Below are 16,906 nucleotides of genomic sequence, written 5' to 3' on the forward strand. Positions count from 1 at the left end.
TGAGAGAGAGACTGAGAATAAAGGTTAGTAATTCTCTCAGGAAACTTCAGGTAGGGCAGGTTTTTTGGACATAAATCTTTGACTTGTCAAGTTTTTCTTTAGATTCCTGGTTTATTTTCATTCAAAATAATTGTTTATTATATTCGTTTCCCTCAGAATATAGTTTTCTCTATTATTGAAACATCTGAAAATAAAACATTAACCTGCGATCCATAGCAGTTTAGATTATTTCTTTCTAATTTTTAGAATCTGCGTTAAGCATTTTTATTATTTAAATGAGAAAATGCTAGTTGCCTACAATGCTTGGCACATAGTAGGCACTCAATAAATATTTGCAAAAGAATGAATTATTGATGTATTTTTACATAATCTTTTGAACATTGTTTTTAATGGGCCAAGTAGCTGTACCATAGTTGACTTAACCATTACCCTATTGCTAGATATTAGGTTGTTTCTAATTTGTTTCTGTCTTAAAAATACATTGAGGGCTTCCCTGGTGGCGCAGTGGTTGAGAATCTGCCTGCCAATGCAGGGGACACGGGTTCGAGCCCTGGTCTGGGAAGATCCCACATGCCGTGGAGCAACTAGGCCCGTGAGCCACAACTACTGAGCCTGCGCGTCTGGAGCCTGTGCTCCGCAACAAGAGAGGCCGCGATAGTGAGAGGCCCGCGCACTGCGATGAAGAGTGGCCCCCGCTTGCCACAACTAGAGAAAGCCCTCGCACAGAAACGAAGACCCAACACAGCCAAAAATAAATAAATAAATAAAATTTTTAAAAAAAGACATTGAATATTTTGATATAGATCACTTTTCTAGGTGCATATAGATTTTTCTGTGTTTAAGATTATTTTCTTAGACTCAGAGTGATTATGGGTCAAGTTAATTATTAGAACTCTTGGTCGCAAGGGACAAAAATACAGGAGAAACATTTTGGCTAATTTAGCTGGGGAGTAAATTTAGCTTCCACCAGGGCTGGATCAGGTGCTCAGTTTATGCCTTCAGGGCTTTGGTCGCTTGTTTATGCAGGCTCTTCTTTTGCTTCCCTCTGGCTTACTCTTGCCGCCTGGTGGTAAAGATGAGCATTGGTAACTTTTTGTAGTTTATAATCCTGACAAAAGGCTTGAGAAAGTTGATTTGATTTAGCTAGCATCTTGTGTCTGTCCCTGAACCAATCAATTGTTGTGGCCCGGGGAATGAAGTAACTTGATTGACTATGCCTGTGTCATGTGCCCACAGCTGGGGGTCAGATCAGCTCCAACCAAATTACAAGGACTGACCAGATTATTTTAGAATGTAAGGAAGGTGGTTCTCCCAGAAAAGGACCTTGGACAGACAAGGAAAAGGATTTAATTTTATTAAATATTTTTATCACTCTTGATAGCCATTGCTAAATGATTTCTAAAGATTTATATTAGCCTCAGAAATATTTCTTATTTTACTATACTCATATCAACATTGGATATTATCTTCTAAATATTTTGCTAATTTAATAGATTAAAAATGTCACCTTGTTTATATTTACTTTTTTCACTTATAATTATTTTCTGTAACTGTAATTTAAGTGGCTGCTTACTCTTTTCTTCTTTGGCTGTGTTGTGTCTTCGTTGCTGCACACAGGCTTTCTCTAGTTGGGGCGAGCAGGGGCTACTTTCGTTGCGGTGCGTGGGCTTCTTATTGCGGTGGCTTCTTTTGTTGCGGAGCACAGGCTCTAGGCGCACGGGCTTCAGTAGTTGTGGCTCACGGGCTCTAGAGCACAGGCTCAGTAGTTGTGGTGCACGGGCTTAGTTGCTCTGCGGCATGTGGGAGCTTCCCGGACCAGGGCTCGAACCCATGTCCTCTGCATTGGCAGGCAGATTCTTAAGCACTGAGCCACCAGGGAAGTCCCTGTTTACTCTTTTTTGAAAGATTTATCATAATTTACCAAGCTGTTTTCCAATTATTCGTCGTTTAGATTGTTTCGTAATTTTTATTTTTAACCTTGGTAGGTAATAATGCTGCAAGTATTTTTATATGCCATAGATTTTTGCCTCTATCGAGTTTTTCTTTTGGAAAAATTCCAATGGTGATATTCTTGCATCAAAGGTATAAACATCTCTATGCCCTTTGTTTTCAAAGAATTTTACCAACTTGTATTTTTACCAGTATTATATAAATGTAGTTGTTGTATTACATCTCTACTAACATTAAACACTATTTTAAAGAATATTTGTTAGTTGATTAGGTATAAAAAGTGATCTCAAATTGTTTTTTTGTTTTTTGTTTTTTTAAATAAATAAATTTATTTATTTATTTATTTATTTTTGGCTGTGTTGGGTCTTCGTTGCTGCACATGGGCTTTCTCTAGTTACGGTGAACGGGGGCTACTCTTGTTGCGGAGCCTGGGCTCTAGGCGCGCGGGCTTCAGTAGTTGTGACACGCGGGCTTAGTTGCTCTGTGGCATGTGGGATCTTCCCGGACCGGGGATCGAAACCGTGTTCCATCCCTGCAGTGGCAGGCGGATTCTTAACCACTGCGCCACCAGGGAAGTCCTCAAATTGTTTTAATTTGCAGTTTTAAATTAATGAAACCTTTTTCAGTGAATCTCCAACTCTTCTCCTTACTGTGTTATTTAGAGTATGAATACCAGACATGCCCTGTGCCTTATTTTATTTCTTCTTCTTGCGCTCAGGTCTGGTCCATCGAACTCACATGTCATCCTGTCGCGTGGATAAGCCCTCTGAGATAGTAGATGTCGGAGACAAAGTGTGGGTGAAGCTTATTGGACGAGAGGTAAAGTTCTGTGCAACTTTAACTCATTAGAAAGGATTAGGAAAAGCTGGGATTTTCTTAGTATTTCATGATGATATTTCATGAGTGTGTATGTATTGTTAACCGTGGCTGATAATCTTATTTTTGAATCCTGCCACTATAATCTGACTTGAATTTAAACCTTTGGGCTGTCTGTCATGCAGACTCAGAAGGAATGGTGTGAACTGCATGTAATAAGGGTGGTGCAAAAAGTACATGTTTATAAAACTTCCTTCCCTGAAGCTCACCCACATGGTGGGTGTGGAGAAAATACCAAAAAAGTAAAGAACCAAAAAGAGAGAAGAAAACTTAATCTGTGAGACTATCTTTTAGTAGAAATCTTGCAGATGCACTTCAATTTGGACCAAAGCAAAAAGGGGCATAGAGTTTACAGTCATTTTTTCCTCATACCTGGCACCATGCAATGTGAGGCAAATGAGAAAGCACTGGAGGATCCTGTTAACAGCAACTCAATTGAGGGTCTGTGGGTGTGGACAGACCACAGGAGAGATGTGCAGATACACTGAGACCTGCTCTTTTACCAGAGAATGGCAGGGGAGACAGGCCTGAAAGAGACATTATTCAACAGTATTTGAGTGCTTATTATGTACTAGGTCTGAGGGATATAAGAATCAGATGTAAATGACTCCAGTGGTTATGGAACTTATATAGATTATAACTGGAGGAGACAAATAAAAAGTAAGCAAGCTAAAATAATTAAAAATAATTACAAGTTATAGTAAGTGCTATAATAGGTTCAAACAATGTGGAGGTAGATTTAGGTAAAGTGGTCAGGAACGGGCTTTCTGCGGGGGTGGTATATGAGCTGAGACCCAAAGGAAAAGGAACTAGTCATGTGAAATGTTAGGAAAAGAATATTCCAGGCAAAGAGAATAGCTGATACAAAGACCCCAAAGTGAAGAGGGCCTTCAAGTGCTGGAGGAAGCAAAAGAAGACCAATGTGGCTAACAACTGTCTTCACATTTGAAGATGGTCTTAATTGTTTTCATGTTTAAGAAGCTTTTAGATGAAGTCCAAAAAGAGATCTAGTCCACCGGAATGTTCTGAAACCTATTCTGTGCTCATGGATCTCTGAACAGATTATTAGGCTGAACTATCTAAAAGAAACAGCTTTTATTTTCTGCTTGGTTACTTCCACAGGCCCCAGATTTCTGAGCAACCATTTTTGTCTTTCCCCCCAGGAGGGTCAAGAATGATAAGAAAACCATTTCCTAAAATGCTTTTGCCATAAGATCTGCCTGTTATGCTTATTAGTACCCACAGTGTTCCTAGCACAAGACCTTGGCCATAAGAGGAACTCAGTGTTTGTTACATGATAAAAACTTCAATTCTTAGATAATTTTAGACCAGCAGTCTAAATGATGTACTTTGAGCTTTTGCTGACTTTGCTTTTGTTTTTTTCAGATGAAAAATGATAGGATAAAAGTATCCCTCTCCATGAAAGTTGTCAACCAAGGGACTGGGAAGGACCTTGACCCCAACAACGTTATCATTGAGTAGGTAAAATGTTTGGAAAGGCTAAAATCCTTCTACTTCTCAAACCGCAGAATGCTGTAGTGAATCAGGCCCACGTGGGAACTCTACTATTTGTAGACTATGAAATTGATGAGTTATGTGACCTTCGTGAGCTTTGGTTTTTAGAGGTATAAAGTGTTATAGATAACACATTACTGCATAGAGTTCTAAGATGAAATGCTAACATGCACCTCCTAGCATAGAAGTGCAATGGTTCAATGTCAATGGTTTCATTTCCTTCCCCTTATTCTTTTTCTGCTTCTGCCCTTTAACCAGTTAGCCAACAAGCATTCATCATGAGATATTTGTTATTTGCCTTTCTCCTAGCTCTGGGACTGAAAAAAGGCAGAGACCATGTAGGAGGAATAACTCCAATGGGGTTTTAGACTCCTGCGTCTTGGGATATGCTGTGTTCTGAACATAACACCTTACTTTCACTGGCTCTTCTGACCTTTCATTTATGAATGGAAAATTTTCTCTGTAGGATACTGTCTGGTGATACAGGGAATTTGCTGTCTCAAAATCTTTCTTGAATACAGGCATACTTTGGAGATACTGTGGGTTCGGTTCTGGACCACCACAATAAAGCAAATATCTTAATAAAGTGAATCACATGAATTTTTTGGTTTCCCAGTGCATATAAAAGTAATGTTTACACTATATTGTAGTCTATTAAGTGTGCAGTAGCATAATGTCTAAAAAACAGTGTATGTACCTTAATTGAAAAATACTTTATTGCTTAAAAAAATGCTGAAACAATGACAATAGTAACATCAGAGATCACTGATCAGAGATCACCATAACAAATATAATAATAATAATAATGAAAAAGCGTGAAATATTGCAAAATTACCAAATTTGATACAGAGACATAAAGTGAGCAAATACTGTTGGAAAAATAGTGCCAGTAGACTTGCTCAACTCAGAGTTGCCACAGACCTTCAAATTGTAGAAAACACAATATCTGTGAAGCTCAATAAAACGAGGGTATACCTGTATATGCCAGTGGTTTCTAACCAGGGGTTCCTAGGTCGCTAACATCCCTTGAAGAAGTCTTGGGGGTTTATGAACTGTTTCAAGTATTTCAGAAAGCCAACTAAAAAATCATACATTTATCCTCAGGTTAACCATGACATTATTTCACTGCTTCTGATGATAAAATATCACATTCTTTATCTCATGCTAATTGGGTGCTCTTAGTGGCCATCATGTTATTGATTATTTTTTTAAAAACAAGAAAAAAATAATAAATGTTGTTTGAGTGGGATCTTGGTGGCACAATGTTTGGAAACCCTTAGGTTTATAGTTCTGAGCAAAATCATTTTGGATATGAAGGAAATTTACCTAAAAGGAAGGGAAATGATGTTTATTGAATACATACTATGTGCCAGGCATTATGCCAGGTGGTTTGTGTACATCAATGCATCTAATTCTCATAACAACCTGCAAAGTGGGTGTTATCTCCATTTTACTTTATTTTCCTAGTTTTAGCTTGATGCTTGGTGATAACTTGCCTGTGGTTATATAACACTTTCTATTTACATTAGAAATCTTTTATAACTCTGAGCTCAGAAATGTTATTTAAGTCTGGCATTTACTGATTGCATTGTAATAAATTACTTCTGCTCCAAAGAATCCTGTCTATACAGACTCATTAAAAGCAGTGAAATTTCCCAAAGCCACCCTTATAAGGATGAAATATAAAACAAGTAAGATAAAAGAGCTACTTCTCTTTCTCACAACAAGGGAGGGGAAGGGAAAGGACCCCCTGCCTTTATGATGAATGTGTCTTTATGTATGGACTACTTCTAGTAATGACTAAGTGACCAAACAGTAACTTTTGTTGTAAACTATTTCTAGACTGCATCTAGGAAAGAAGCATGGCATAGTGGAATGATGACAGGTTTTAGAGTTAGACTTGAATCAGAAAGAGTCCTAGTCCTGCCACAAGCTAGTATACCACCCTGAGCAGATGAGCTAGCCTCTTTGAATCTCAGCTTCTTCAAAATGGAGGTAATGACACCTACATCTTAGAAATGGTGGTATGATTTAAATAAAATCTTGTTTATAAAGAGCCTAATTGTCTAATCTATAGTAGAAACTTAACAAATAGCAGCTACTTGTAGTTATTGTTTTAAAATGTTTCTTTGTTTTTCCTCTAATATCTGAGATTATCATACCCTTTCTTTTGAAAGAATATATAAAACCCATAAGGCAGAGGCCACAGCTTATCTCCCATAGTGCCTAATGTACAGTAGTCATTTAGTTAGTGCATCCATTTACTCATTATTCAACAAATATTTACTGGGCTCATATTCTATTTGAGGTATAATGGCAATACCAAGATTTCTGCCTAAGGACCTTACTGCCTAGTGTAATGAGATAATTATGCAAATAACTTTAATTTTAAGGCAACATGTAATAAATGTTAAAAGAGTGTTTTAAAGGAAGGATTCTAGGAGTTACCTTGAAGAGGAAGAGTTGATATCAGGCCCCTGATGGTCAGAGAAGAGGTGACAGTTGAGCTAGGTCTTGAAGAATGGATAAGATTTTGTCAGGCAGCAGGGGAAAGAATAGTATTCCAGGCAGAAGAAATAGTTTGAGGAAAGGCATGAAGCAGGAAAGCACATGGCAATTCAGGAGTCTTGTTTAAGGAAAGAAGAGGGTATGGTCAGGTACTAGGATGTAGGGCTTGAAAGATACGTTGGGGTCAGGTTGTGAACAGCTTTGAATAGCAGTCAAAGAATATGAATGTTTTTTAAAGCCTTTGAGTGGGAGAGACTCCTGAGCAGATTATTCTCTCCAGGTACCCCATTCTCTGGCCTCAACCTGTTAGGCTCAGTATCTTCATGCTGTCTCCAGACAGTTTGTCAACTACCTTTCATTTTTCATCAAAATCTAGCTGTCTTGTATTTCATTCCCGCAGGCCCCAAAGTATTAACAAGGTCATCTAATAAGTGAATCTGCAAGTGGAAAGGGAAGGGGTTAAATGCAGTTTCCAGTTAGGTTTAGCCGGCATAGTATAGTCTTTAGAAAGAGCATTTATGTATCGCCACACTGTAATTATCCATTTATATATCTCTTTCCACTGGTAGACTATCTACCATGTCCTATCATTTTAATGTACTTACTCATATCATTGTACTAGCACTGGTGCTTGCCACTTATTAAGTTTAAAAAAAAAAAAGAAAGATTAATGCAACTATGTGTGCTGGATGGATTAGAGGCAGGGAGACCAGTAAATGAATTATTACTGTTTAGGTGAAATGCAATGAAGCCTAAACTAGCATGATGGCAATAAGGACAGAAAGGGAGACAGGTGGTGAGTGACACATTTGTTGAATTGGGCGTTAGGTGGGAGGTATGATTCGGCTTATAGTATGTTTGAATCTGCAGTGTATTGGAATTGATTATAATGAGGGTTTGATTAAGCTGCAACTTATAGTCACTTGAAACTCAGCTCCACAAATAAGGACATCCGAAAGCAATGGAGTTTTCGTGACTGTTCAAGTTATGTCCCCAAGATCCTGCCTTGGTGGGGTTTTCTGTTTGTTTGTTTGTTTGTTTAATTTTCTTTTATTGTGGTGAGAACATTTAACATGAGATCTACCCTCTTAAGAAATATTTAAGTGTATAATAGTATTGTTGACTATACATACAATGTTGTACATTAGATCTCCAGAACTCACTCATCTTCCTTAACTAAAACTTTATGCCTGTTGATAAGTAACTCACTCACATTTACTTCTCCACTCTCCTCGCCTTGGTTTTTGTTATTCAAGCTTCACCATTTGAACTGACCCTCTCGCATGACCCATACCAGACAGTAGACTTCCTGTCATTTGACTAAGATTCTTCTAGGGCAAAAGCTAGGGATTTGAACAGACATTTTCAGAACTTAAACCACATGCTTTTCTGGTCTGTCCCAACTGGGAAGCCACTAGTCACATAGGCTATTTAAATGTAAAGTAATTAAAAGTAAATAAAATTTGGTATCCAATTCCTCAATCACTAACCACATTTGAAGTGCTCATTAACCAAAGACATAAATAGTCAGCAGTACAGACATAAATTTATAGAACTGTCCATCTTTGCATTCTTTTGGACACCAGTATGTATGCTAGATGGTGTGCTCTCTGCTCAGATATAGAGAAGAACATGATATAGACTTTACTATTCAAGTCCTGGTTGTGGTACAGAGGGTGAGGCAAAATGTAAACAAACCAGTAAAATAAAGTGAGTATTTAACTCTGCCTGTGGTAGAGTTTATAGAAGATATGATATTTGAGCTGAACTTTAAAGAATGAATGGGACAGAATATGGAGTATCTTTATCCTCTCTGTTTTCTCTCTTGATCCCACATATCCCATGAAACTGTTGGCTGAAATTTGTGAAGTGAGTAGCTCTGTTTTGCTTTGATATTGTTATCCTGCATTTCTCTGGGTAATGTGGCTCTTTTGGCAGAATATTTCTCTGTTTTTGCTGGACTCTACAGAGACCTGGTTGGAAAATCTTAGGTGAAGTCAGAGGTCAAAGTTAAAGATGTTCAGGTAAAGAAAAATATTTTGGATGAAGAACAAAGAAATTTCAACAAGGTTTTTTTTTTTAATTTTTAAAAATATATTTATTTATTTATTTTTGGCTACGTTGGGTCTTTGTTGCTGCACGTGGGCTTTCTCTATTTGCGGCGAGCGGGGAATACTCTTCGTCGCGGTGCGTGGGCTTCTCATTGTCATGGCTTCTCTTGTTGCGGAGCATGGGCTCTAGGCACGAGGGCTTCAGTAGTTGTGGCTCACGGGCTCTAGAGCACAGGCTCAGTAGTTGTGGTGCTCGGGCTTAGCTGCTCTGCGGCATGTGGGATCTTCCCGGACCAGGGATCGAACCCGTGTCCCCAGAATTGGCAGGCAGATTCTTAACCCCTGTGCCACCAGGGAAACCCCAACAAGCATTTATTGATGCTGTTGCTTGCCAAGCCTTGGGCTGAGGTGCCAGGGAAATAAACACAAGTAAGATATTTTTTCAACGGGCCCATGATCTAGAGAAGAAACATAACTCTGTGGTGTGATATGTGCTAGGCTTGACATGTGTATAGGATACAGTTAGAGTTTGAAAGAAAGAATGATCAGGAGTGATACTCTTCAATTAAACATTTTCTAAGAGTACTCTGCAGGTACTGTGTGTTATAGTAAAGGTGAAAAATAAGAGCTATGACAACTAGGGTACTTTGGCTCTTCTGGTAGGAGTGTAATTGGTAAACACACTGTCTGGCAGTGTCTACTAAGGCAGATGCCCTACAACCCAGTAGTTCCCCTCCTATGTGGAACTAGGCATTTCCCAAAGGAATGCATGTACATATATATGTTCACCAAAAGACGTGTGCTAGAAAGTTCACAGAAGCACTTTCATAATAGAAATTAGTCATATCCATCAACAGCAAAATACTTTGCAGCAATGAGAATAATTGATCCACAACTAGTTACAGCAGTTGGATGGATCTCACAAAGTAGCGAAAGGAGCCAGACACAGAAGGGCCCATTCTCTGATTCTGTTGATATAATTTACAAAAATAGGTAAAACTACTCTATGCTGTTAAAAACTAGAATAGTAGTTACCCTTGGGGGAAGCACAGTGACTAGAGGGGCTTCGGAGGTGCTGGTGATATTCTGCTTCTTTATCTGAGTACTGGTTACTGGGATATTTCAAATTGTAAAAATCAGTGAAGCTGTATACTTGTGAACACTTTTCTGTATGTATTTTATACTTTGGTCAAATGTTTAAAATTTTTAAAAAGTGTTATGGGAATGTGAACAAAGAGATTAATTCTGGCTGAGGGGCTCAGGGAAGATAACTGGTTAGAAGGAGGGGCAGTAACTGAGCTGAGCCTTGAAATGTTTGGGTGTAGTTAGGTGGTGAAGTGGGAGTAAAGAGGGGAAGCAGAACATTTCAGAAAGAGGCAGCTGCCTGAGCAAAAGCAGTGAACCATCTGGGGAAGGTAAAATAGTCTGGTTTGCCTTGAGCATATTGTGCAAGATGAGGCTGGGAAAGTAAGTTAGAGACAGACTGTGAAAGGCCTGGAATACCAAGGAGCTTAGACTTGATTTTCTAAGAAGTTTTTGAAGGTCTTTTAAACCCAGGAGTGACCTTGTAAGGGTTGCAGGGGGCTTAGCAAGGTGAGTAATTATATCTTCATCCCCTGTGCGTCAGTGAGATAAAATCTAGTCTCATTCATAATGATTAATTCAGAGCCTTGTCCTGAATGAAAAAAATTGTCATTTCATGTCGTTTCTTTCACTGCCTGTTTTCTTATGCCCAGTGCTTTTCCTTTCTCCCTTCTTCCTGACAAAACAAAACAGAAAAACAACATAGAGTATTAACTTGTAGTATCTCTGGCCACATCTCTTAAGAGGGCCAACAGTCAGTATCATTTCATTACAGGCAAGAAGAGAGGCGGAGGCGGTCCTTCCAGGATTACACTGGGCAGAAGATCACCCTCGAGGCTGTCCTGAACACTACCTGCAAGAAGTGTGGCTGTAAAGGTAAGGCGAAGTCTCTACCATTTCAGTTTTTCTCTCTTTGTGGATGACCCTTTACGGGATGAGGGAGGCCCCCTGGTGTGAGTTAGCTCACTGTGGTTTTTAGCCAAATGCTGGCCTCACCTGCTCATCTGCTCTTCCTACTAGACTCACATCAGAGTTCATGGCTTGTTGCTTTTTCTGTTTCCTTTTCTGAATGCTGGCCCTGCCAGATACTACACCACCAGCACTACTCCCCTCTCTCTACGGGTGATGTCCTCCCTGGGCAAGGTCCCCATGTACTATGCCAGGAGGGGTAAGAGTGTTGGATTATGATTAACACTCTAAATTTTTATCTCTAAGGATGATTATTGTTCTGCTGCAAAAATTAAGTGACTTGGAAATATATTCCTTAAGGATCCAAGTCAAGCTCTTTCTTGCTTATTACCTTTATCTCTATAACTTCAGAGTTCTGAATACAGTATCTTTTTAGTAATAAAGAATACAGGCTAGTCACTTCCTTTTAGCTTTGTTTCTTCAAGTTTCCTGCAGTCCTACTCAAATATTAAAGAGCTCTTTCGGCCTGACTTCCCTTGTTGGAGCTATAATGAGAGGTATTGCCAGCTTCTCATTTTCAGAGTGACCTCAATTTGTCACCCCTTCTCCCTAGCCTTTCACCTACCCAGCTCTCTTGATTTTTCTACAATGAGTGGTAGCAGATTTGTGCCCTGGTTGAGGTTGTGGGGTTTAAGCCCCGATTTATCATTAATGTAGAGGGAGGAAGGGAAAAATAAAATAGAGAGAATACTTCCTCATGAGTATTGTGGGACCATTTCCAGCATAGATATTTGGAAAACTCTATGCTGTATTCTCCTTCCAGGCTCCATCCCGCTTCTGGACTCCGAGTTGCAAAGTAGTTTACACATAGCTTTTTGATGACTTCATCAAATTCTTTGTGCCCCTGAGAGAGGGTCTACAAAAAGCTCAGACAAAACCAGCCGTGTAGCATCTGTTAAATGTCCCCTTAATAGCGGTGTAGGCTCAGGGAAGGTAGGGTTCTCTTACCTTCAACTTGTGTCCACCAGGTGTTACATGAGGCAGAGAAGAATAATGAGAGATGGAATTTGGCCCAGGCAGGCCAAAGGTGGTTGGTTTTGGTGCAGCAGAAAGAGCACAGGGCAGGGAGGTATGAGACCTGGGGTAAGTTTTAGCTCTACTGCTGTCTGTGTGACCTTGAGGTACTTCTCTACTCTGGACCTTCATGTCCTCTGCAAATGCAGTGTTGGATTTGATGATCTCTCAGGCCCTTGCCAGACCTGACAGTCTGTGAATGTTGAGTGCCCCTAGGTGACTGCTCTCTTTCTGTGTGTTAGCTTGAATCTGAGTGCTGCCTTCCTTCTTGCTGCCTAAGAGCTGTCTTCCTTTAGGGCTTGGCCTGCCAGTCGGCTCCCTCTGCTAAGTATTCTGCTCTCTGGAGCAGCCTTTCATTGTCAGGAATAGTTCCAAATAGACCTTTAAAAATTCCTGAGCCCAGTTGCTAATGGAAGGCAGCACAAGCCTGTATCCTCATGTCCTATGCCATTCCAAAGCGGTGCCAGTGTTTCCCACAGCTCTAGGACCAGATGCTTGTCTGGCTCTGGTTAAGTGAGCAGTGCCATCTTGAGGTGACAAAATCTGCTCTGAAGGCAACAGCTGCTCTGAATGAACTCATTAGTACCTCCTGAACGAGCCAGCCCTTCAGGAACTTCTAGGGAAGATCCAGCTGCTAAGGTGAGAGACTGCCTCTTGCCTCCCTACCTTTCCTACTTCTCTTCTGCAGGCCACTTTGCAAAGGATTGTTTCATGCAACCAGGTGGGACCAAGTACTCTCTGATACCTGATGAGGAAGAGGAGAAGGAAGAGGCAAAGTCAGCAGAGTTTGAAAAGCCTGACCCCACGAGAAATTCTTCTAGAAAAAGAAAGAAGGTGAGTGCTGTCTTTATCTTATTTATCATATTTTTTTGAGTTTTAAAATAAAAATATACTTTCTGCAGAAATTTTAGAAATACTGAAAAACATAAAGAACATTAGGATCTCTTGTAATCTTTCCACCCAGCAAGACTCTTATAGTAGTTTTGGTATATTCTAATATTTTTTCTAGGTAAATATATACATACATATAATATAAATATATACATAATTTTCTAGGGAAGTGTATATATAATTTTCATATATGTATATGTTTACATATAAACACACAATCATGGTCATACTAGGTATAGTTTATATCCTACTTTTTTCATTATATTTATCAAAAGCGGGGCTTCCCTGGTAGCGCAGTGGTTAAGAATCCGCCTGCCAATGCAGGGGACACGGGTTTGAGCCCTGGCCTGGGAAGATCCCACATGCCGCGGAGCAACTAAGCCTGTGCGCCACAACTACTGAGCCCGCGTGCCGCAACTACTGAAGCCTGTGCACCTAGAGCCTGTGCTCCGCAACAAGAGAAGCCACTGCAATGAGAAGCCCGCGCACCGCAACGAAGAGTAGCCCCCACTCACCGCAACTGGAGAAAACCTGTGTGCAGCAACGAAGACCCAACGCAGCCAAAAGAATAAAATAAATAAAATATATAAATTTATATTTATCAAAAGCATTTTCTAGTATCCTTAAGTGTTCTTCAAAAACTTGATTTAAGAGCACCATATGATATTCTACCCTATGGTTATATGATGGTTTATTTAATAATTTTTCTATTGTGGGATATTTTTGATTACTTCCAACCTAAATCTTTGGCCATCTCTTATTGCTTTCTTTGGATAAATTCCTAAGTAAGATTACTGAGTTAGGGGCTTTAAGACTCTTGATACATCTTATCAAATTGTCTTTCCAGAAAGTACTTATTTTACACCCAGCAGAGGATAAGAGTGCCTGTCTCACTGAGTTGTATCTTCCATCTACTACTTCTAGCAAAACAATTCATAAAACAGACATTATTGTGGTGCAGGAAAAAAACAGTGCATTTGTAGCATACAACATAGAGAGGAAATGAAAAAAAACTATGCTATAGTTTGGTCAGAAATAGTTGTTCTCATGTAGTGTAGTGTTTTTCTTTTTTTTTTTTTGGCCACACACCACAGCATGTGGAACCTTAGTTCCCCGACCAGGGATCGAACCTGCGCACCCTGCATTGGAAGGCAGAGTCTTAACCACTGGACCGCTGGGGAAGTCCCTAGTGTAGCGGTTTTCTAATTGTGGCTGGTTATTAACTTTTGGGGTTTTTTTGGTTTTGTTTTGTTTTTTCAAAGTTTTGGCAAACTTTTATTGAGTGGTCATTTTATTCCAGGCATTGCAAACCTAGGAATATAAAAACTGTGATAAGGTCCTTGCCCTCAGTGGGCATTATCTACAAATTCAGTATTATCTTCATTTTAGATGAGGAGGAAGGCCCATTGTACCATTATTAAGAATTACCCCAAGTATATGGATAATAATATATCGATCTGTATATTCTTTCCCTGGGTGATCACATCGCTCCTAAGACTTCAGCTGCCCTGACCACTTTCACATCACTAAGTAATATCCCACTGGTACTTCAGACTTTGGCTTGGAGTCAATCAGACATAGGTTGAGGCCCTTCTGTGCTACTTACCAGCTATATAACTTTGGGCTCTCTAACTTCAGTTCCTTAACTGACAAAGTAGGATCATTGTGCTCCTTGAACAACCAAAACCCTTGTTTCTATCCTTCTACCTTGTATTACTAGTTTTAATGACAGCAGTGACCTCCCAGTCTCCCAAGAAAGAAACAATATGTAATTAATTTTCTTCTCCTTACTATCCCATGCCTAGTCAGTCACCAAGTCCTGTCCATGGTACCTTATAATATCCCAATTCTGTTCCTTCCTCCCACTCCCACTACTACTGTGCATTTCACCTGCTTCCCTCTCTCACTTATATTCAGACTATTGAACTAGCCTAGGGAGATTTTAAAACTACATATTTGCCTTCTACCTCTTGAGTACCAAGTTCACAGGGCCTGGGTCTGGGCATCTGATTTTTTTGAAAAAGCACCTTCTTTATCTCACTGCTCGATTCTCTTCATTAATATGATTTTTTGCCCTCTGCTTTAATTCTGAATGGACTGCTAGAGGCTGTGGCTGTATTTATTACTCCCTTCTCTTCTCTAACTACCTTCTCCCTAAGTGATCTCATCCTGTCCAGTGGTTTTGAATACCATTTATATGCTAATAATCCCCCAATTAAGTATATGTATCCTTTTTAAAATCCAAGTCTGTAATTCTCCAAGTCTGTAATTCTATCTCTAACTTTTTCTCTGGAACTTCAAATTTAGATATTCAGCTGCCTATTTGACATCTCCATCTGATTGTCGAGTTGACATCAAGCTTAGCACACTCCAAAACTCTTCAGTGTTCCTCCTACCCAAGGCTGCTCCGTTCATATTCCTCCCTCTCTCAATGAATGGGTCACCAGTTGCTGAAACCAAAATCTGCAGCCTTTGGGTATAGTGTTGTTGTTCTAATTGTAGTAAAAGATATGTAACATAAATTTTACTGTCTTAATCTTTTTTTTTTTTTCCTTTGGCGGGAGGCCGCGCTGCACAGCTTGTGGATTTTAGTTCACCAACCAGGGATTGAACTTGCCCCCTCGGCAGTGAGAGTGCGGAGTCCTAACCACTGGACCACCAGGGAATTCCCCCGTCTTAACCGTTTTTAAGTGTACAGTTCTTTGGCATTAAGTAAATTTCATATTATTGTGCAATCATCACCACCATCCATCTCTAATACTCTTTTCCTTTTTTTTTTTTTTTTGGCCGCGTTGGGTGTTCGTTGTGGTGCGCGGGCGTCTCGTTGCGGTGGCTTCTCTTGTTGGGGAGCACGAGCTCTAGGTGCACAGGCTTCAGTAGTTGTGGTGCACAGGCTTTGTTGCTCCGCAGCATGTGGGATCTTCCCAGACCAGGGATCGAACCCTTGTCTCCTGCACTGGCAGGCGGATTCTTAACTACTGTGTCACCAGGGAAGTCCCTCTAGTACCCTTTTCATTTTGTAAAACTGAAACTCTATACCCATTAAACAATAACTCCTCATTCCCCTTTCCTCCCAGCACCTGATAACCACCATTCTACTTTCTGTCTGTATGATTTAGACTACTCTAGGTATCTTATAAAGTGGAATTATATAGTATTTGTTTTTTTGTGACTGGCTTACTTGAGTTAGCATAATGTCCTCAAGGTTCATCCATGTTATAGCATGTGTCAGAATTTCCTTCCTTTTTAAGATTGAAAATATTCCATTGTATGCATATACCATATTTTGCTTATTCATTCATTTGTTGTTGATACTAGGATTGTTTCCACCTTTTGGCTTTTGTGAATAATGCTGCTGTGAACATAGTTGTACAAATATTTCTTTGAGATCTTGCTTTCAATTTTGGGGGGTATATACCCAGAAGTGGAGCTGCTGAATCATATGGTAATTCTTTTTTTTTTTTAATTTATTCATTTATTTTATTTATTTATTTTTTGGCTGCGTTGGGTCTTCATTGCTGTGCACGGGCTTTCTCTAGTTGCGGCAAGTGGGGGCTGACTACTCTTCGTTGTAGTGTGCGGGCTTCTCATGGCAGTGGCTTCTCTTGTTGCAAAGCGCGGGCTCTAGGTGCGCGGGCTCAGTAGTTGTGGCTCGCAGGCTGTAGGGTGCAGGCTCAGTAGTTGTGGCGCACGGGCTTAGTTGCTCTGCGGCATGTGGTATCTTCCCAGACCAGGGCTCAAACCTGTGTCCCCTGCATTGGCAGGCGGATTCTTTAACCACTGCGCCACAGGGAAGTCCCATATGGTAATTCTATTTTAATTTTTTTTGTGGAACCACCATACTGTTTTTCACAGCAGCTGCACCATTTCGCATTCCTACCAACAGTGCCCAAGGGTTCCAATAGATCATAGTGTTTTATTATTGTCAGTTAGGTAAAAGTGGATGATGTTGTTGTTCAGTTGTTAAATTCTTGTCTTTTCTCACTTTTTCTTTTTTTAAAAAATTTCTTTTTAATTCCCAGGAAAGTGTTGTTAACATATCCAATCAG

General features: G+C 39.9%; 1 protein-coding gene across 1 annotated transcript in view; it reads left to right on the plus strand.

Annotated features, from left to right (window-relative positions):
• The window catches only part of ZCCHC17 (zinc finger CCHC-type containing 17), a 54,468-nt gene that overhangs the window by 24,755 nt on the left and 12,807 nt on the right, over positions 1-16,906 (plus strand). The window contains exons 4-7 of the mRNA XM_068539357.1: positions 2,669-2,769; positions 4,213-4,304; positions 10,759-10,859; positions 12,655-12,800. Of these exons, the coding sequence (XP_068395458.1) occupies positions 2,669-2,769; positions 4,213-4,304; positions 10,759-10,859; positions 12,655-12,800 (440 nt within the window). The remainder of the gene's footprint in view (positions 1-2,668; positions 2,770-4,212; positions 4,305-10,758; positions 10,860-12,654; positions 12,801-16,906) is intronic.

Source organism: Eschrichtius robustus, chromosome 3 (assembly GCF_028021215.1).
Source record: "Eschrichtius robustus isolate mEscRob2 chromosome 3, mEscRob2.pri, whole genome shotgun sequence".
Taxonomy (NCBI): Eukaryota; Metazoa; Chordata; class Mammalia; order Artiodactyla; family Eschrichtiidae; genus Eschrichtius; species Eschrichtius robustus.